At 54.9% G+C, this 20,827-nt stretch overlaps 1 protein-coding gene and 1 long non-coding RNA gene across 4 annotated transcripts; one reads left to right on the top strand and one right to left on the bottom strand.

The window, feature by feature from the left end:
* Positions 1–648: 648 nt before the first annotated feature.
* Positions 649–20,339, top strand: ZNF746 (zinc finger protein 746). 3 transcript variants are annotated; one of them, XM_037035533.1, is made up of 7 exons: positions 650–927; positions 3,800–4,099; positions 4,228–4,309; positions 5,252–5,365; positions 15,824–16,015; positions 16,496–16,621; positions 17,730–20,339. In XM_037035533.1, exons 1-7 carry the CDS (start codon positions 907–909, stop codon positions 18,779–18,781), a joined length of 1,887 nt encoding a protein of 628 aa, XP_036891428.1. In that variant the 5' UTR covers positions 650–906; the 3' UTR covers positions 18,782–20,339. The 3 variants fall into 3 exon arrangements, with proteins under 3 accessions (XP_036891429.1, XP_036891428.1, XP_036891427.1); XM_037035532.1 differs by having other exon boundaries at positions 17,727–20,339; XM_037035534.1 differs by lacking the exon at positions 5,252–5,365 and having other exon boundaries at positions 649–927; positions 17,727–20,339.
* LOC118979481 (uncharacterized) lies at positions 7,137–19,969 on the bottom strand. Its single transcript, XR_005064921.1, has 3 exons — positions 19,945–19,969; positions 8,459–8,463; positions 7,137–7,187 (listed from the first exon to the last, which is right to left on the bottom strand). It is a non-coding gene; the product is annotated as an uncharacterized LOC118979481 (long non-coding RNA).
* Positions 20,340–20,827: the final 488 nt, after the last annotated feature.

The raw sequence follows: 20,827 nt of genomic DNA, 5'->3' as shown, positions 1-20,827 counted from the left end.
ATATTCATTTTTTAAAAAGTAAAAATGGGATCATTCTGGACTAGCGTCTCTTAAAATACCATGAACATCTTTTCATTACAAGTTATTCACCAAAATAATTTTAAATGACGGTACTGTGTCCCACTGGTCGTTCAATTAAAAGTATTTTTACAGGTAATAAACAACGGTAGAGAGAGTTCTGAGTGGCTGCCTACCGGGGTTTACCGAACTACCGTTTCTATTGTTGGGAGATTTTTTTTCCGTTTCAAACCAAAGGTATTTGTGAGCAGCAGCTGCCAAATAAGCAACGACACAGCAAGAAGCTCAAATCGCCTGGCAGGACCTAAAGCGGCAGGTGCGACGTGGGCGGGTCCGGGGGGGGGGGGTCGCAGGGGGAGCGGCCGCCGTCACCAGGGGAGGCCCCGCTGGTCCCAGGAGTCCGGCGATTCCCAGCCTCTCGGGGCGCGGGGTCCAAAGTCCGAGGTGCTCGAGACGTGGCCAGCGACAGGTCGGGCGCGAGGCCCTGGCGGTGACTCAGCGCGCGCCCGGCGGTTTCCGCGGGGTTCGGGGATCCGGATCCAGGGGGTCGGCGGACCGCAGGGCGGGGCGGGGCGCGGTGGGGCGGGGCTGGCGGGCGCCTGCCGTTCGCCTCTCGGGCTCCAGGTGGGGCTGTGCGACCGCGCTGCCTCCAGGAAGCCTCACGGGCCTGCGCCGGCTCCCAGGATGCAGTGTGGACCGGCCGGGCGCTGACGGCGGCGGCGCGTCTGCGGACCGAGCGGCGCGGGCCGGCCAGCGAGGAGCGCGCGCCGCGGACGGGCACGGCAGGCCGAGCGGGCGGTCGGCGCCTGCGGAGAGGCCGGAGCCCGCCTGCGTGGGCTCGCGCGGCGGCGGCGACTTCCTCCGGGCCGGGCCGGACAGCGCAGGGCCATGGCTGAGGCCGCGGCTCCGGTAAGGGCGGCCCGCGCGCGCATAGACGCGCGGACTCGGGGCCCGGGCCCAGCACACGGCGCTGCAGGCCCAGGCGAGGGGCTCCGGGGGCTGAGCCGGGCCGCCGGGCCCGGGGCTTTGGTGAGCGGGGCGCGGGGTCCGCTGGGGCCTACGTCATCCGCCGGCTGGGCCCCCCAATCCGGGCTGAGGCCGAGCGGGGCGGAACCGGCCGTCTCCGCTCCAGAGGCCGCCCGGCGCCGAGTTCCTGCAGCGCTCCGCGGCTTCCTGTCCTCGCCCCACCCTTGGGCCCCACATCTAGGCGGTCGCCCCCACCCTCCCCGCGTCTCCTTTCTCTGCCCACCGCTCTGCTCTGCGTTCCCTACCCCCCAGCTCCCCCCAGCGGCCTGGTGGCACCTGGGTGGTGTCCGGTGCGGCTTGGATTCCGCAGACAACCAGTACCGAGCGCCCAGCTCACTGGGGTCCGGGCCGAGACAGTTGCCCCAGTGTGTAGAAACAGGCACCGCACCAGCCCAGTTAGGCACGATTTTGCCCTCGCAGCAAGCCTAGAGGCACTCGCTCTCTCTGTCGTACAAAAGGTAAACCCGAGGCCTAGAGAAGTTAACTTGCTCAGGATCGCACAGCTAGAAAGTGTGTGGTTGCTGTGTTCGGGAACACACCGCCTTGGGGACAGCAGGCAGGTACACAGGCAGTAACAGGGCAGAACCGAGGGAGCCGAGCGCTTCCTGCCTCGAGGTGGAGCGTGCTCGGGAGGCAGGGGAAGGAGAGGGCAGGGGCCGCCCTCTGCAGTCCTCACCCGTGTGGGCCTGCGTCTCTGTGATTTGAGCTGGGCTCTTAGGCAGGGCTAGGATTTCAGGTGGGGAGGACGGCCCCGGGGAAAGACAGAGCCACGGAGGTGCCAGCAGGTTCAAGGAACAGAAAAAAGGTGCCCTTGCATTTGAGAAGAAAAAAAAAAAAGACTTTGGTGGGAGGCTGCGGGAGAGTTGGAAAGGGTTTGACGGCCTGAATTTCCATCGGGGGATGAGGGGCTATTGAGGGGTCAGGAGTTCTCTGACCATCAGCTCCTCAAGCCCAGAGTTTCATGCTTCCCTGGCCGGAGTCAGGTGAGAACACCATTTAGTGTGGAGCTAGGCTTGAGCAGAAACGGTCAACCTCTCCCGCCCAGTGATGTGAGGGCCCTCCACAGGGCTCCCCAGCCCTGTTAACATGCTAAGAACACTGCGTACGTACTGTTTATCAGGTAGGAGTTTACTCAGAGGCCCGTTGCAGGTGAGCAAGGCAAAGATTGTTGTGTTGGTGGCCAGCTGCCCTTGGAGGCCGATGAGTAGGACTTCAGTGGATGGGGAGCCGGGTGATGAAGTGAAAAGGGACTTCTGGAGCAAGCTGACTGGGGGACCGGGAGGAGGAGCCAGCCCAGTGCCATCTTCACAGCCTCGGAAGAGCAGGAGTCCCACACACATCTAGTCGTTACAGCTCTCTGCCTGCCCAGCTCCTCTGTCCTTTGAGACATGGCCAAAGCCCCCCTTCCTTAGGTTATTAGAGGTCATCTGGTCCAATCTGCTCCATCCTTGACAGTATTTTTCAGCCTCTGCTCAAACTCTCCTCCTATCACTATTTCATGAGGTGCCCGCCCATGTGCCAATGGTCAGTGGCTTTCTCTGATTGCATCCACGCCGGTTCCTGCTGTCAGGTTTTTATTTTGCATGTAGTCACCAGCCATTTGTTCAGGAGTCACTTCTGGAATGTGGTAGTGAACCATTAGTCCTCAGCCACGCAGGGAAAAGGCGTGAGTAGTGGGACCCCCTCTCTGACATGGGGGTGCGACCTTCCAGTGTGGTTGTGGCTGAGTCAGGTGGTCCCGCCCCTCTCCTCAGGGCCCCTCCCTAGCTGCCTGTCATTCAAGGCCCTTTGTGAACTTTGCCGAGACAGGGGAGTCACTGCTTGGGGAAGCTCCACGTCTGCGTGACGGTGGCTGCACACGCCAGAGTCCCACCTAATGGCCCTTGTCCTCCAGCCCGTCAGGTGTGTCATTGATCCTGGGGCAGCTGCAAGAGCGTCTGAGACCATAATTGCCCCTCGGGAGGAGAAGTAGGGACAGGGAGAGAAAAAGTCAGAAGCTCAAAGGGCCTGGGGACGCGTGTTGTATCCCCCCCAAAAACCCTAATGCTTGGCTGGTGGAGATTTGCAGTAATGATGATGTTTTAGTTTGAGGGGTGGTGGCTGGGGACAGGACAAAATCAGATTGTCCTGCGGGGTGAGGAATTAACTATGCGATTTTTATCTTTATTAAAATGAGACACCCGCTGCTTATTTATAAATGAGTTGAGCAATGCTCTTGTTTGTGCCGTTCCAGTGGCTGGGTGTTTGTTTCGTATGGGGGTTTTGTTTTGGTTTTTGGTTTTTTTGGCTAGGTCATCATCAGTAGACAGTTCCTGTGTGATTATGATGGAAAGTGCTGGCTGGGCTCTAGGAAATGTGCAGTTTGCCATTTTTCCACTAAAATGCCCAGCGGTGCTCAGTCACCACCATTTGTTTGGCAGAGTCGCCCTAGGCTGTGAAAGGGGCAGTAAAGCCTTCAGAGGTCAAACAGGTGGACTCAGGAGGTAACTGTAGGGTGGCGGACGCCCCCTAGGGGTCTGCACAGCATGTTGCAGAGGCCTGGAGGGACAGCAGCCTCCAGCTTAGGTGTTGTCTAAGAGCCCCAGAGAAGGGGTGATCGCTAGGGTCACACCTGACATGTGGCACAGGACATCCTTACTTTGACATATGGGCTCCTGCCCCCAGCCCAGAGCCCCCTCCCCCCACAGGGAGCTGGGCTCCTGGAACACGGCTGGTGGAATGATTGATGCTGGTCTTCTCTCTTTGTTTCTGGAAGATTTCTCCCTGGACAATGGCAGCTACAATTCAAGCAATGGAGAGGAAGATTGAATCGCAGGCTGCCCGCTTGCTCTCCCTGGAAGGTCGAACGGGGATGGCCGAGAAGAAGCTGGCCGACTGTGAGAAGACGACCTTGGAGTTTGGGAACCAGCTGGAGGGCAAGTGGGCCGTGCTGGGGACGCTGCTGCAGGAGTACGGGCTGCTGCAGAGGCGGCTGGAGAACATGGAAAACCTGCTGAGGAACAGGAACTTCTGGGTCCTGCGGCTGCCCCCCGGCAGCAAGGGGGAGACCCCCAAGGTAACCCGGGCACCTGGGGTGGGATGGCCAGAGGGGCCGTGCCTGGAAGTGTGGGTGAGCGTGCGTGGCGCCTGAGGCTCCAGGTGCCCATGACCTTTGATGACATGGCTGTCTGTTTCTCGGAGCAGGAGTGGGGCAAGCTGGACGAGTGGCAGAAGGAGCTGTACAAGCACGTGATGAGGGGCAACTACGAGACGCTGGTCTCCCTGGGTAAGGCCTAACACTCATTTCTCTGTTCAGTGTGGTCTGGGGGAACCACAGACCTCTCTTTTCATGTCCGTGGCTTTTCTCACAAGGGCATCTAAGTCACTAGAAACTTGGACCATACAAAGAATTATTCCCACTTCCTAAAGCGCTGGACGACCGAGTTGAGAGCTCCCTTCCACCCAGTCCAGTTCGTGGGGTGACAGCCCCAGGTGGGGTGGTCCCCATCCTGACCTGGGGGGAGCATGGCTGCTTGCATTCTCCTGCTGGGACTTGGAGTGGAGAAGGCGCTTGCCACTCAGGTCGGGGGTGTGACCCACCCACATTTGAGAAAGGCTTTCTCTCTCCAGCCTTCCCTTACTGAGCTCCATGGCCTGTACTGTGGTGCTCTTCTGGGTCCGTGGAGCATGCAGGCAGGCTCTGCCTCTTGCAGCTAATGCTGTCTTCATCCTCGAAACGTTGCTCCCTAGACCCCGGGGCTTCTATGACACCCCTCGTGTGACACCCCCAGGGGGGCTGGGCTGTTCCCTCCTGGGCTTATTTCCTCTTGGGGTGTCTGAGCGTGACCCCGGATCTGGAGGCAGCAGAGCCTCCTTAGGGAGGATGGAGCGGGTGCCGGGGTAACGTTACACATCAGTTTGCAGGAACATGCCGCTTCTCGGTGTGGAGATTGTGCCAGCATCTCCTCACCTTGGCATGGTGGGCCAGATGGTTCTGTGTTGTGGGGCAGCGGCCTTCTGACCCCCACCCGCCAGGCACCTCTTTTCCAGCCCTCAGTCACCACACCCAAAAACGTCTCCCCGGGGCCAGCGTTGCCCGTGCTTGAGACTGCTGCTCTGCACCAGTCAAGAAATCCTGTTGCATGGCCACCCGAGGTTTCCCAGGCTGCCTGCCCCCAGCTCTGAATGGAGCCACGTGGCAAACGCTGACCCTGATGTCTTTCCTCAGACTACGCCATCTCCAAGCCCGAGGTCCTCTCCCAGGGCGAGCCGGGGAAGGAGCCATGTGGCTGGCGCCGCACAGCCCCCAAGGTTCCCGATGCTCCTGTGGACCCGAGTCCAGGTGAGGGTCTGGGCGGGGGGGCCTGGGAGACGCCAGGCAGTCCGAGGGAAACAGGGAAGTAAAGGCCAGAGAGGGTGTGGCCTTCTGAGTCCTGTCCAGCCAGCACCTGGAATACGTCCCAGTGGGGACCCAGGCAGCAAACGCACCCTTTTGGGGGAGAGAGAGAGAGAGCCAGTGGTTTTGAATGGGAGAGGGGAAGATGAACCTTGATAGGGAAGGTAGGAGCGTATTAAAGACAACACTTAATTCGCAGTAGCTCCCTCCAAGAGCCACATCTCATTGAAACCCATCAGTCATCACAGAACATTAACCCACGAGCTGCATGTTAGCCACACTTTGATGATTAGAACCGAAGGCTGATCAAAGGTGGGTCTGGATACCGGGCACTGCTGTCTCAGGTTTTCCTGTAGCCAGTCAGCACCTTTGGAAGTTATGGAAAGGACAGGTGGATGCGAGGGACAAGTCACATGACCGAAGTGCGGCCCTGTCCGGGTTGCGGGGTGAATGGTGGGGCGACCCATCTCCCCCTCCTCTGTCCCCTGTGCCTGGGTGTCCCTTGCCTCTGAACACCTATGTCCCTGGAGAGCCTGACTGTGCCACTTGCGGTGAATGAAATGTGTCTTCTGTGTTTGCCGTTTCCTCCAGATTAGATATTCCCTTTTCCAAGGGCAGATGGCGCACAGAGCCGGCCATGTTGTCAGCAGTCAGAATACTCACCACCTGGGTGCTGAGGACAGTCTGAAAGCTAGAGGACAAAAGGACAGAAAGAGGGTTGGGACTCCTTCTCTCGGTCTGGGGAGCAGGTCCACGGTGGGCTTGTCTGACCACATCTAGAGCACACGTATATGGGGGTCTGTCACCACCGTCATTGAGGGTGCAGGGACCTGGGGCCAGGCTAGTCGTAGGCAGGACCCCTGCTGCTCCCTGCCCTCTAGTCTCTGCCTGAGCAGGTTGTAAGGAATCCCGTGGGGTCTTGATCGCCACCGCCCCATCCAAGAAGCCCAACCCTCACTCCCCCTCCTGGCAAGTGCAGCCTGTCAGCCCTCCTCTCCAGCTTCCAGCTTCCAGCTCCCGCCTCCCGTGCTCTGTGGAACTGTCTCAGCAAGGCCCAGCCCTCGGGCCTGGCCTGGGCTCTGGTCCCACCAGCATCCTCACAGCCTCAACCCCTTGCCCTATTTTTGTTTACTGTAGTCGCCTGGTCGATTATGGCCCTGGTCAAACCTGTCTGCCCTTCCACACCAGCTCTGCAACAGCCAAGTGTGGCCGGAGAAAGCTCAACATGCTCTCCATTCCTGCCCTGGGATTCGGGGGCTCTGGACTGTCTCTCCCCAGTCCACTCCTCAGTAGCCAGAGGTCGGCTGGCAATGGCCCGCAGGCCAAGTTGCCCACCATTTGTTCAGAACCATTTCTCTATTGAAAGACATGATTTAATTGAAAAATGAAACAAAACATGGTCACAGGCCTCACCATTCCACCTGCCTATCTGCCTGGGTCTGTGCCCAGTTCTCTGCTCGCCCCTGTGACACACCGTCAACTCCCGGGTTGGAGACCCTCCTCCCCGGGGCACTCATTCCCAGCCAGGCCACCTTCTCAGAGACGGGGCCTCTGCTCACCCCTCCAGCATCCACTCCCCTCCTTCCCCTGTAGCCCCGCCCACTTCTCTGCCCACCTCTGTGCTGTGCTCCCCATCACCTCCATCCCACTGTTCAGGGGCCACCAACTCCTGTCACGGCCACCAGGGGCCTCCATGGGGCTCACAGTCTGTCCCCTACCTGACCTGTTGGTGACACTGCCCCTATTGATCACTTGATTCTGAGATGCACTGCCCACCCTCCTGGTGTTCTCTGACCTCACTGCCCTGTGCTTCGTCCTGTCGCTCCTTCTGACCTAACCTTCCTCTTGGCTTGACCGTGACTCCCTCATCGCCCTGTTTAAGGATGCAACCACCTCCCACCCAGGATCCCAGTTCTCCTTCCTGCTTAGTTGTATGACAGAGACTTCATCTGTGCTACATTTCATATTTACAGGCTATTGTATATATTTCACATTTACAGATTCACGTATGTCTGGTCGCCCCGCCCATCAGAATATAAATTCCAAGAAGACGGCAACTTTTATCTGTTTCCTTCATATAATCACTCTTAGCATCTATTGCCTAGCACAGAGCAGAGCAGGAACCTGGGAAACGTTTGTCAACCGTATGCTGCGTTTCATGATTTAAAATATGTGTGCGTGTGAAGATCATTTCCGTGACAATTTAAATTCCTTTTTAGGTCTCAGTCTCATTTGTCCCTCGGGTCACCATTGTCCTCAAGCTGGTGGTTATTCTTTCCACCCACATTTTACAACTTCCGCCATGTACATGCGAGGCCATAAGCAGTGGAGAATGTGGCTTTCTGTGTGTTAAAATTGACATAAATGTCATGTGTATCACCCAATACCCTATATTTCAGATTTGTCTGTCTCGATGCATATAGATGAAGTTCCTTCATTTGCACAGATGCCTCGTGTTCCAAAAGCAGCCACACTGCAGTGTGTTGCCCGTCCCTCCCCCGAGCCCGCTCTGGTTTCTCCCTGGCGCACAGTGCTGCAGTGAGCGGTCTTGAACCTGCCTCTGTGTCCACGAGCACTGGTGTCTCTGTAGGGAATAGGCCCACGGGCAGAGCCCTGAGTCTCAGGGCACCCTGCCTGCCTCTCTGCCAGCCCACGGTGCTCTCCTGTGGGCACCGAGCTGGCACCACTGCCCGGAAGTCCCCCCTAGGAAGTACCTGTTTCCTTACATCTTGGCGCACTTTTCAGAATTAGATCTTTGCCAGTCTGATGCAAGTGGAATCATACCTTGTTTTAGTTTGCTTTTGAAGCTGAGCATCCTCTCCACAGGTTTAGGAGGTTTCTTCTCCAGGGACATGTCTTCGCCTGTTTTCTGCTATTGTTTTCTTTTGCGTGTTGATGCAGGATTTGTATCGGTCCTCGACGCGAACCTCCTGTGCACTGAGATGCCCTCGCCCAGTCTGTGGCGGGCCTTCCACTCTGATCTCACGTGCAAGTTCTGACGTGGGGTCCAGTCCGCACATCAGTCTTTTCCTCCGTGACCTGTGCTTTTCTGTCTTATTGCGCTTCCCTCCCCCTCCCTGGCTCAGAAGGACATCCTTCCGTATTTTCTTATAAAGCTTCAAAAGTTTCCTTTTCACATTTAAGTCTTTAATCCACCTAGAATTAATTTTTGTGTAGATTGCACAGAATTTAATTTTTTTTTCTTCACAAGGACGTCTGGTTTTCCCACAAAGTTTGTTGCCTGTTCTGTCTTCTTTGCAATGATGTGTGAGTCCAGCTCCATCCTGAGTGGGTTCCCCATGGGCACATGTGGTCTCCGGGCGCCGTCTGCATCTGGGCCTCTGCCGGTGTCTGCGCCCCACATGGGCTGCTGGCGCTGCTGGGGAGCCGTGATTCCAGTGGGCCCAGCCTCCCACTCGCTCTTCCGAACTTTTGTGGCTGTTCTTGCACCGCTGTTCCATGTGAATTTCAGAAAATCCCATTGGAACTCTGCTGGGAATTGCACTTTATAATCCTGTTTCCGGAGAATCACCCGCTTTCCAACTGTGAGCCCCCCTCTCCACAGGAAGGCTCCTCTCCCGAAGGCCTAGGTGTGTGCTCCCGCAAGTTTCTATGGTTTTCTCCTGAGAGTTGTGGTTTGTGTTCTGAGTGGGATTTTTAAGTCAGTTACACGTTTTGAATCGTTATTACAGGTGAACAGCTGGGCTGTTGAGTTAGTTTAACGAGATAGGACTTCTTCTCCCTCTCTCTTTAGGTTTAACGTCTTGTCTATTTAGGTTCCCTTGCGTTTTCTGGTGGACAGTGCGCCCTCCACGGATGACACCTTGTGAGTGCCTGTCACTTCCTTTCTGTGGCGTAGCCGTCTGGCCGAGACCTTGTTGAGCAGAGGGGGCGAGGGCTACCATCTGCGGTATGGCCACGTCCAGAGCTTCGTCAGTGAGGATGCTTTTCCCGCAGACATTGAAGATTCTCTTAGCTTACACAGGCTTACTGCCACTGCCAGTTCAAGATTTGGGAAACACATGCTATATTGGATCAATTGTTTTTAAAAAATATATTTACTGGGCATTTTAGGTAACATGAAGTTGCATACAGGGCAAAATTCAGGAAAAGTCTAGAGAAAGACAGTAAAAAACCATGTTCATGGCACCCGACATAAGAGACAGGTCACGCCCAGACCCTTCCAAGACCCCATTGTCCCTCCCTGGCCCCGTACCTCCACCTGCCTCTTACAGGTACACGAAAGACTCAGAAGCAGACAGTCGGTCTCTCGCTTTACTTCACATCTCTATTTCCTGTGTATTCATTTCTGAATCATGTTTGGTTTTGCCCTATTGTGAACTATATGTGAATAAGGTCATACCATGTATATTCTTCTTGAACTTGCTTCTTTCACTTGACGTCTGTGTTTGAGAGTCACCCACGCTGGTGTGGTGTGGCCAAAGTTCCCTCACTGTCCCGATGTCCACGTTGTAACTCCCTGTTTTATGGATGTGACCCAATGCATTTATCCCTCCTTCTGCTGAGGGGTGTTTGTGCTGTTTCTAACTTTTTTTGCTTTTAAGAACAGCGCCGTTGTGAAAGTTCTCGTGCACGTGTAAAAGTTTATCTAGGTGTAGACCGGGAGTGAAAGTGCCAGGTCGTAGGACACCTGCCTGTTCGACTTGTCCAGGTAACGCCCCGGTGTCCTTGGAGGTGGGGGCCCGGTCCACACGCAGCAGCGGGCCTTGCAGTCCCCACAGCGGTCCCCAAACGCACGGCTCCGCACCGGTCCCGGGAAGGCCCTCCCTTCAACCCCTGCCTGTCTGGTGGGAGCGACACTGGTTCGCGTTTGCAGTTGGAAGCCTGCGTGTCTCCAGATGGAGGAGGCGGGGGTGTGTCCACTGCTCCTCTCTCTGGGACGTGCCTGTTTGTCTTTGGTCCGTTTTTATTTTTGGTCATGTCCTCTTCACTCACTGACCTGTAAGAGTTCTTCACGTATCCTAAACGTTAGTCTTTTTGTCAGCTACGTGTACTGCTGATTTCTGCATTTATGGTGTATTTTCAAGAACAGATGCTTTTCATTTCAATAGACTCAGATTTACTAGTTTTTATCTTTATGGTTTCTCCTCATGTCATAAAAATTAAGAAATTTCCCTTTATCTCGAGGTTGTAATACACCCTCTCGCATTTCCTGCTCAAAATCTGCCTTCCGCGCCCACGTTCTGAGTGCATCCCGAATGGATTTCCTCGGTGGCGGTGGCGACAGGGCGCTGGGACCCCAGCTCTTTCCCCGTGCTCTTCCAGGGAACCTCAGAGTCACCTGACCAAATTCCCCGCAAATCCAGGTGCTGCTGTGGCCGGAACTGCATTCATTCCAGTGCTCATCTTGGGTAGAGATGGCCCTTTACTGCGGCTTGTTGTCTCTGATTATAAGTCCCTCCATTGCACTCGCCTGTAATGCCCGATGACGTTTAACAGGTTTCTCCAAAGCAGGTCTTATACATTTCCTTGTTAGAGGTAGCCCTAGGTTCCTTGTATTGTTTAGTAACTGTTGTTGCGGCATTTTCTGTCTGTGGCTGATGTGGGCTCAGGGCTCCAGGCAGGAGCGCCGCTCCCCCAGGGCACCTTCTCCTGCAGCTGGCTCAGCCGTGTAACCTCCCGCTCTCTGCCCCCTGCCAGGGGGCCCATCACAACATGCCTCGTCAGGGAGTTTGGAAGCAAGGGTCGGACAAGCCCAGTCTTGCCCATCCTTCTTCCCTTGGGCAGCTGGCCACCCCCATAGGACAGGCTGTCTCTGCCGCTCTGCCAGGGATCGCCCCCGACCACAGTCCAGCGGGTGACTTCCTGATCCGAGGGTCAGTGTCGGGGCCCCTCCTGCCCACAGGGTCATCAGTAACAAAGACAGGTACCCTCGTCGGGCTTCCTCCCCAATTTCACCTCTCTGCCATGGTCCACGGCAGAGGGGAGGGAGGGGAGGGTGCGGAGGGGTCACAGTGATGGAAGGAGACGTTGGGGCAGGGAACACAGACACTTCAGGTGAAGTGCTGTAGAGCTGTGCCCCTGAGACCTGTGTCACTGTGTTACCCAGTGTCACCCCAAAGCATTCGATGACGAAGGAAAAAAGATTCATGACAGAAAGAAAAATGGTTAGTAGTGTGCAATAATGCAGTTTTCTTTCATTTATCAATAGTTCTGTCTAGGAACTTGCTAAAGTTTTCATTAATGCCCATAACTTTTCTAACAATTGTCTGATGACTCTCAAATTTTCTGAAACTACAATCATATCTGTGAGTCCTGAGAATTTTTTCTTTTCAAATCTTTATGATTTACTTTTTCTCTCATTTTCTTGTGCTGGCTGAGAACTCCCAGGAAATTCTTAAATCGAAGTTATATTAACAAGTATCCTATTGGTTCGTAATTTTAAGGAGAATGCTTTTCAGCTCGGCACATCGAATGTAATGTATGTTACAGGGTCATCGGCGCCCTCTATCAGGTTAGAGAAGTTGCCGGTATCTCTAATAGAGTAGATGTTTCTAACAGGAAGAGCTGTCGAATTTTTTTTTAGGATGCTCTTCGAGTATCTATAGAGACGATGTGATTTTCCTCCCGATGAACCTACAAGCGTGGTCTTTTATGTTCTGTGCTGATGCTGAGCCAGCCTTGCAGCCGTGGCGTAACCCTGACCTTGTCCTGACCCCATCACTACATTGCTGCGCTTAGTGCTGATCATCTCGTTGGGGATTTTTGAAACTTCGTTCCTGAGATGGGCCTGTAACGTTCCTCTCTCCGACTGCCTTTGTCTGTTTCGGGTGGTGAGGTAGCCGCTGGGATGGGTTCCTCTGCTTTCATTGGCTCAGAGAGTTGGTGCCATAGGAGAAGTGTCCATTCCCTGAATGTCTAGTAGAAGACACGAGGGAGACCATCTGGGCCCGGAGTCTCCTTTGTGGGCAGGTTTCTGCCCACGGATTGAAGTTCCTCAGGAGTTACGGGACTGTTTCGGCTTCCCATTCCCTCTTCAGTTAGTTTTGGCAAATTATAGTTTATCTAAGAAATTTTTCCATGTCCTCAGAGTTCCCATACTTCTCAGAGAAACATTTATAATACTCTTTATCTTTTTAATCTCTGTTGCTCTGTAATTATGTCCCTATTAATTCTCCGTACCAGTTATTGGTACTTTCTCTTAATAATTGCTAGAGATGTACGGGTTCAATATTCTCTTTAAAGAACCAGCTTTTGGTCTATCTTTGTTTTCTCTTTTGTTAATTTACATTTTCATATTGTTTCCTTTCTTCTACTTTTTAGAAGATAAAAGTTTTGTTGTTGATGTTTTTCTTTCCTAACACCTTGCATTGTCTGCTTGACCCACTAATTTTTTACCTGTCTCCTCTTTTTAATATAAACACACGAGGCTATAAAATTTTCTGTAAGTACCACTGTAGATGCAGCCCATACTTTTTTCCCAGGATTTTGTTTATTTATTTTTAGAGAGATGGGAGGGAGGGAGAAAAAGAGAAATATGTGAAACGTGGATCAGCTGCCTCGCACACACCCCTAACTGGGGACCTGGCCTACAACCCAGGCATGTGCCCTGACTGGGAATCAAACCTACAGTCTTCCAGTTCACAGGCCAGAGCTCATTCCATTGAGCCAAACCAGCCGGAGCGCAGCCCACACATTTTGATAAACAGTATTTTCATTAGCATTGGGTTTCAAATATCTTCTCATTTTTTCATTGTAATTGTCCATAGAGAGAGCCTTGGATTATTTAGAAAGTCTCTATATAAAAATATAAGTATATACCTGTATATATTAGTATGTGAGTTTGGGGATATTTGTTATTGATTTTTAACTGAATAGTGTTATAGTTAGAAAATAGGTTTGTAGGAAGTAATCCTTTTGATTTTCTTTGATGTTCTGTGTGGCTTGAAAAGCTCGTGTCTCCCTTCTCTCTTCTACTTATGTCCATTCAGTTGGGTTTGTTAATAGTGCCACTCAGATTTCCTGTAACCCTTAGTCAGCGAGGTTTATCAGTTACAGAAGGAGGCATGTCGAAATGCCGCACAGAGGGGGTGGACGTGATTACTTCTCCTGGAGTTCTGTCAGTTTTGCCGTATTATTTTGAAGCCATGTTATTAGATGACAATTTTAGAATTATTTTCTCTTCTTGGTCCATTTGCTATTGTGCAGTAGTCCTTTTTTCCCCCCTTCTATGAACATTTTTCTTTTTGAAGCCTATTTCGTCTGCTGTGGTTTAACTACACTTCTTTTTAAACCGCTGGTTCTGGCTTAGTGCGTCTTTTATTGTTTGACACTGGCTTTGCTCCCTTCTGTTTCGGGCGGGTCTCTGGGAGACAGCATGCAGCCATGGCCAGAGTAGCCAGGCTCCGCCAGCAGGGCGGGCCTCCGCTTCGTTTGCAGCGCAGTTCTCGGGTCAGACTTGTGACGGGGGCTCCAGCCCACCCTGCTGGAGCCCCAGGCTTTTCACGTTCCTCTACCCCGATGCGAGCCGTCCTCTACAGCCCCGAGCAGTAGGGCTACAGCCCAGAGATGCCCTGAGGTGTGCTGTGGACGAATTAGGCTTTCTTAGAGGTGCTGGCCTCTGTTTATTTTCCTTACTTTAGGTCTAGGTCACCGTGCATACGTTTTTACTGTCTTCTTCCTACCCAGCATCTGTAGCTACTCCACATGGAAGGAATTGCTCTGCATATAGCTGTATACCAGAAGTGGAGAACTGAACACCGCTTGTCCATCTGCTGGGATGATTTTATTGTTTTCTCCATTAATCTGTTAACGTTGTGAGGTATAGTGCTGTGTTTCCTAGGGTTACTTGTCCTGGGGTTCTCAGGATAAACTTACTTGTTCATAACGTATCATCTCTTTTTTGAAAATCTCTTACCGGGTTTGACGTGTAATGCTTTCCTTAAGAAACTTGGTGTATCTCCTTCCACAGGAGATTATCTTATATATTCTCTGCACACTGTCCTCACATTTGTGCGAGCAGGATCACACCAGCAGACACTTCCCCTCAGTGTCATGATGGCATTTCGTCATCTTCTGGTGTCCTGTGTGCCAATGGAAACCTGCTTGCAGTCCAAACAGCATTCTGTTCTCTCTGGTGCCTCTTAAGGTGTTATCTTTGCTCTTTCTCCATTTCATGGTGCACTGTCGAAGTTTATAATTTTTATTTCCGACTTAGGAACTGGTGTGTTCCTTCAGCCTCGTCTCAGTGCCTTCGATTTGGGAGCATTCTCAGCCATTATTCTTCACGTATCCCTCTCTCCTCGTGTCTCTCTCCTCCCCTCTGATGTCCGCTGGCCTGGGTGGGGGCTTCTTTTGCCCTCATGTCTCTTACTTCCCTCTCACTTTTCTTTCTTTCTTCCTTTCCACCCTCAGTGCTGTGCTGTGGATTATTTCCCCAGGGCCACCTTCCAAGTCACCAGTTTTCTCCCCAGCTCCGTTCAGTCCGTCTTTGGGCCACCCGTCGAGTTTTTCATTTTTTTGGGTCATTTCTAGGATGTCAAATATATGTAGCTCTTCTTCAGATATTCCTGTTCTTGCCATAGGGATTCTGTTCCTTCCTACATTTCTTTGACTGTTTTAGACACCTTTACGTTACAGGTTCCGTCGGCTCATTCTCCTCTCCGAGGTTCTCCGGAGTGAGTTGTGCTGGGACGGCCCTGCCGCCCGGCTCCTCTCCTGGTCTGTGCATTTGAGCGTCTTAGCAAGGGCCCCTGGTGGGGCAGGTTGCCGTGGTCCTCGGTCGGCCTTTCTGTGAATTTCTCAGGTGGGGTCTGTGCACCGTGTGGGGATTCAGTATGGGCATGGGATTCTGATTTTTCATGGGTGGCTTTCCTATCCATGGCCCTGGTCCTATAGGCCCCTCAGGTGGCATTTTCCTAGTCCCCACCTCCCAGCTGGGACAGAGTCTCAGGACGCCTGGCTCCACACCGGCGGCTCAGCTCTGTTCTCACCTCTCTTGGATGTCAGAACCCCAGCCCCTGAGGCCGACATCCTGTCCCAGTGGTTTCCTGGGTCACTCGGCTCCCATGCAGCACTTGGTTTGACTTGGTGTTTTCTCTTTGATTCTCATATCTGGAGTCTCTTAGGCTTGCCTAAATACGGGCGAGTGCTCAGAGTGAGAGCAGGAGCTCCGCAGGGTGTCTCGGTCTCCCCCATACACCAGCGGACCAGCGGGCTAGCCCTGAGCGGGCATCAGTGTGTCCCTGCCCCCTCCCAGCCTCCCCACGTGCTCAGGGCCGTGCCCTGCGCGGGCACCCCTGCAGGCCCTGTTGTCCTCGCTGTCCCTTCCTACTGGGCTCTCCTGCTGTGGGGCCTCTGAGGTCCGTTTCCTCGGCCAGCTGTGGTCCACCCCAGGGCCGAGGGGCCTTACTGCTGTGTGCTCACATGCTCTCCCTCTCTTAGGCTCAGCACCCCCCGTTCCTGCCCCTGACCTCCTAATGCAGATCAAACAGGAGGGAGAGCTCCAGCTCCAGGAGCAGCACGCTCTGGGGGTAGAGGCTTGGGCGGCTGGCCAGCCCGACATCGGGGAGGAGCCGTGGGGCCTGAGCCAGCTGGATTCCGGAGCGGGAGACGTCTCCACAGATGCCGCCTCTGGTGAGTGGCTCCTATGGGAGCAGACACCAGGAAGGAGAGGCAGGGCCAGGGCCGGCTGTGGTGGACGCAGTTCCTGGAAGCTGGCATGGTGGGAGCTCTAGACTCGGAAGCATCTGGCCTGCCTAGCTTAGCAGTTCCCCCACCATAAGACAGGGACTGCACTGAAGGACACCCGTGGGCCCCTCTGGGTTCCATGACACTCTTGCCCTGGTGTTTCACTGCCTTACCTTCGCCGGCCACACTTGTGTTCTCGCCCCCCAGCATCGGGTGTTGAGGCCACCAGCTGCCACGTGTTGAGGAAGAGTTGTATGAAACGAGCTGGTGACGTGTGACCTCCTGTTGCCTCCACTGAGAGGGGAGCAAAACCCTGGGTTCAGGAGCCAGGCAGCCGCAGGGCGGTGCAGAAAGCCGGGGAGGGGTCCCGGGGGGTTTTCTTCCACTTTATCCTCTAACCCACAGGCTCCGATCCCTCCATTGCAGGCGTCCACTCCAACTTCTCAACCACCATCCCACCCACTTCCTGGCAGGCGGATCTCCCCCCGCACCACCCCTCCTCTGCATGCTCGGACGGGGCCCTGAAGCTCAACGCGGCGGCCTCCACGGAAGGTACGGGTGGCAGAGAGAGGGCAGGGAAGGCTTCTGTCTGCCCTGGCGGCTGCCTGAGCCCAGGCCCGGCCTGTCAGGTGGCCAGCATTTGGGACTCTACAGTCTGCCCTTTGTCCCATCCAGGTTGTGGCTCAGACAGCCTTCCTTGAGCAGGTCCATGTTTCCAGTGGTTCTTTTCTCACGTTGACCAGTCAGTTCTCATAAACTGACCCCTTGAAAGGACGTGCCTCCTGCCCTGACTCGGAGCCTGGCTCCTGGCTGGCATGGCAACAGCCAGACCAAGCCAGAGCAATTCTTAGATATTGGTACTTCCAACAGCAGGTGTCCGAAGGCCAAAATTGGGGACATGACTTTCAAATTTATGTATTTTCTGTTTACTTCTGTTTTAAAGACCCATGATCTGTTACTTTAATAATTTCTGTTATATATTAGCACTCCAAAGTGTGCTAAAAGCCGAGACCCCTGATACAAAACTTCAGGAAGTGAAATTCAAGTACATATACATCATTTTTATTGTTTTACTAATATTTTCATGTTCAGCTAGCTGGCCACATGTATTGCATGCTTGCTGCATGCCAAACAGCATGCAAGGTGCCTTCGGACACGGTGTCTGGTAACCCTCACGTCCCCTACGACTCGGGTGTTCACAGGTGTGCCGTTGGTTAGGAAATGACCCTGCAGCCCACAGCTGGTCTGTGGGAAGGAAGGTGTGCTGCCATCTCCGATCCACCTGAGCCCCAGCCCAGTGCCTTTGCCCCGCTGGTACATTGTCACTGGTGGTCAGAATGCCTTCCTCAAGGTCATTTTGATTATTAGCCTTGGCAGTCATTAGTGGCCAAAGCAGAAATGGAACTCAGTGAGCAGCCACCATGGTAGCTTTCCTTGCACTGAAGGCTCTAGAACAGGGGTGTCCCCCTCAGGGTTAGGAGCAGCTGCATGACCACTGGGGGCGCTGTGCAGAGCTGGGTCCTGCTACCTGGAGACCAAGGCCCAGGGCACTGCTGGGAGCGGGGCTGAGAGACTGCTGAGTCTCTAGGTGAAGTATTCATCTTTGCTGTGCGTGGGGAGGGGCCAGAGTTATACCTGGTCTTTCTGTCTTTTTCAGCAGATGTAAAAATTGTGATCAAAACTGAAGTCCAGGAAGAGGAGGTGGTGGCCACCCCAGTGCACCCCACTGACCTGGAGGCCCACGGGACCCTATTTGGACCAGGCCAGGCTGCAAGGTTTTTCCCTAGTCCAGTCCAGGAAGGCGCCTGGGAGAGCCAGGGCAGCTCCTTCCCCAGCCAGGACCCTGTGCTGGGGCTCAGAGAGCCTGCCCGGCCAGAGCGGGACCTGGGGGAGCCCAGCCCTGCCGTGGCCCAGGATGAGACCCCTCCGGGGGACTGGCTCCTTGGGGGGGTCCGATGGGGCTGGAATTTCAGGTGCAAACCCCCTGTGGGTCTAAACCCGAGGACTGGGCCTGAGGGGCTCCCCTACTCCTCCCCTGACAACGGAGAGGCTGTGCTGGACCCAGGCCAGGCCCCAAGAGCCTTCAGTGACCCCTGTAAATACCCAGGCCGGACCAAAGGCTTTGGCCACAAGCCGGGCCTGAAGAAGCATCCAGCCGCGCCCCCGGGTGGTCGGCCTTTCACCTGCTCTACGTGCGGGAAGAGCTTCCAGCTGCAGGTGAGCCTGAGTGCGCACCAGCGCAGCTGCGGGCTGCCGGACGGGGCGGCGGGGGCGGCGGGGACCGCAAGGGACGGCAGCGCCCTGCGATGCGGGGAGTGTGGGCGCTGCTTCACGCGGCCGGCCCACCTCATCCGGCACCGCATGCTGCACACGGGCGAGAGGCCTTTCCCGTGCACAGAGTGCGAGAAGCGATTCACCGAGCGCTCCAAGCTCATCGACCACTACCGAACGCACACGGGCGTGCGGCCCTTCACCTGCACGGTCTGTGGCAAGAGCTTCATCCGCAAAGACCACCTCCGCAAGCACCAGCGCAACCACGCGGCGGGTGCCAAGGGCCCGGCCCGGGGCCAGCCGCTGCCGCCACTCCCGGCCGGCCCCCCGGACCCATTCAAGAGCCCTGCCTCCAAAGGACCCTTGGCCACCACAGACCTTGTGACCGACTGGACTTGCGGCCTGAGTGTCCTGGGACCCACCGATGGCGGGGACCTGTGAGGCACCCCAGGATGGCCAGGGCTACCTCAGCCCTCCAAACCCCGTGTGTCGCGAGTGTAAAAAGTCCCGTTTCCAGACGTCGGGGTGGTGGCAGAGGCAGAGGCAGAGGCGGGAGTGGAGACTGGGAGACCAAACCCCCAAGTGGCCGAACTGATGGCTGGAGGGAGAGAAACTGTCAGGCAGTAGGGCTTCAGCCTCTGAACAAAGTGGACTTCTCTGATTGTGACACTGAGCACCCTAGAATTTTAAGTAATTTAATTATGAAGCTTTCTTCTTCTTCTTTTTTTAATTCTTGAAGAAGCTGGAAAATAGTCGTAGTACCAGTTTAAACTTTCTAGCATACTTTCGGTTTCTGGAGCGTGTGTTTATGCTTTGTCCTTACCAGGTCTGACGGTGAATGTGCTGGAAGGGCGGTGGGGCTGGGGACCCAGTGAGGGGGTACCTGCAGCTCCCCCACCCCACTGGCTCCTAGGGACGGGACAGTGTAGCAGGAGGCCTGGGGGGTTGTCACCTCGCTCTGCCTGGGTCCCCACACTAGCTGGGAACCGAGGCCCACAGGGCACTGGAACCGCAGCCTCACCTCTTTGGGGAGGAGGACTCGCCCCAGAGCAGCCGGCTCCACTCAGCCCGCCTTTCCGACGGAAGGCCCCCAACAGTGCTGGCCCTTGTTTTCCTGTTCTGGGTCATCAGCCATCCCCACCCAGAAGGGAGCTGGACGGTGTCGCCCCATTGTATGACTCCCGGGCCTTGGACAGGAGGCATGTGTGAAAACACAGGGCCAGGACCGCTGAGGTGACCAGGGCAGGCAGTAGGTGCATCACATCTGGGCACCAGTGGAGCCGGAACAAAGCCTGGCCTGCCAGGCGCACGTGGGGCTGCTTTCCACTCCCGCAAGATGCTTCTGTGTCCTCCGTGTGTGGTGTGTTTTCATCGTCAAAATGCTTTCACGTCGCACCTCACACAGTGATTGTTACTATGACCCTGTGAAACAGGCAGGGCAAGTCTTTCTTGTTAGAGACGAGGAAATAAATTACTCAAAGGGGACACATTTCGGCCTCGCAGCGCGGGCCCCGGTGTGTACCAGCAGTGGGGAAAAGCCTCAGGTCAGACACGGCTTACCTCACTGTCCCAGAGCCTCGGTTTGGGCGAGGAAAGCGTTCTACCCCGCCCTCCTGGTGTGCGCCCCCCACAAGGCCCGAGGGCAGCGCCGGCCCCTTCTCTGCTGGCCCCTAACGTGGAGGCAGGTGCAGGCCCAGGTTTCTCGATGCTGCCACAGTCCCCGCCAGGCCAGCAACCATTCCTGTCTTGTTGAAGCTGCCGCTGGGTCCCTCATCCAAAAGGGGTGACTTGCTCCCCGACCCCCACAGAGGAGAGGCCAGGGCTGCTCTTCATTCAGCTCCCCCGTGTGTGCTTTTGTTAGGCAATAGACTAGTCAAGAAAATTGTTTCTATGTACTGTATATTTTGTACCTGTTTACACCTCTAATTGATATAACTGATATTTTGAAAAAAAGAAACGAGGAAGCGCCCTGTTAAAATAAAACCTAACCAGCACCGAGGCAGTTTGGTGGGTTCCGTTCTTAGACCTGTGTGTCTGGGGCCGAGGCCTCTAAATGCGCCCCGCCCCCAAGGCTGTGCAGTCAGCTCCCAGCATGCCCCCTGGGCACTTGGTCACCTTGGACCCAGGGGTGTGACAGTCCCTAAGAGGTAGGGATGGGAGATTCCAGAGGAGTTTGACTCAGTGGAGGTAAACTGACATTTGGAGGGGAAATCCAAACACATTCGTCACTTTGCTGCAGAAGATAATCACCGTTGATGTGACTCAGTGTCATGTAGTTGGAGAGGATACACTTGAGGACAGGGGGGTCAAGAGAAGCAGTGCAGAACGCTGCAGCAAACCGGATGCCAGGTGTCTCTCCATGTCTTCTCCTGGCAGGGCCAAGGCGAATAGAGGAGGCGTGACACCCATGTTCCCACCACCCAGAGTTAACGATTACTAACCCAGCCCCCGGGCCTTGTCTCACTCCCTCGTACCCACGTGCTCCAC

Source organism: Sturnira hondurensis, unplaced genomic scaffold (genome assembly GCF_014824575.4).
Source record: "Sturnira hondurensis isolate 20B ecotype Veracruz unplaced genomic scaffold, ASM1482457v3 Scaffold0022464, whole genome shotgun sequence".
NCBI classification, from domain to species: Eukaryota; Metazoa; Chordata; class Mammalia; order Chiroptera; family Phyllostomidae; genus Sturnira; species Sturnira hondurensis.
The sequence above is the reverse complement of the archived record's forward strand: the minus strand, read 5'-3'. Positions and strand labels throughout refer to the sequence as shown.

What these genes read in the sequence shown, in the direction of transcription:
- ZNF746 (XM_037035532.1), top strand. Translation starts at nt 907, where the DNA reads ATGGCTGAGGCCGCGGCTCCG. An exon ending in CTCCACAGATGCCGCCTCTG is followed by an intron (nt 16,016 to 16,495) that starts GTGAGTGGCTCC and finishes CCTCCATTGCAG; the next exon opens with GCGTCCACTCCAACTTCTCA. An exon ending in CGCGGCGGCCTCCACGGAAG is followed by an intron (nt 16,622 to 17,726) that starts GTACGGGTGGCA and finishes TGTCTTTTTCAG; the next exon opens with CAGATGTAAAAATTGTGATC.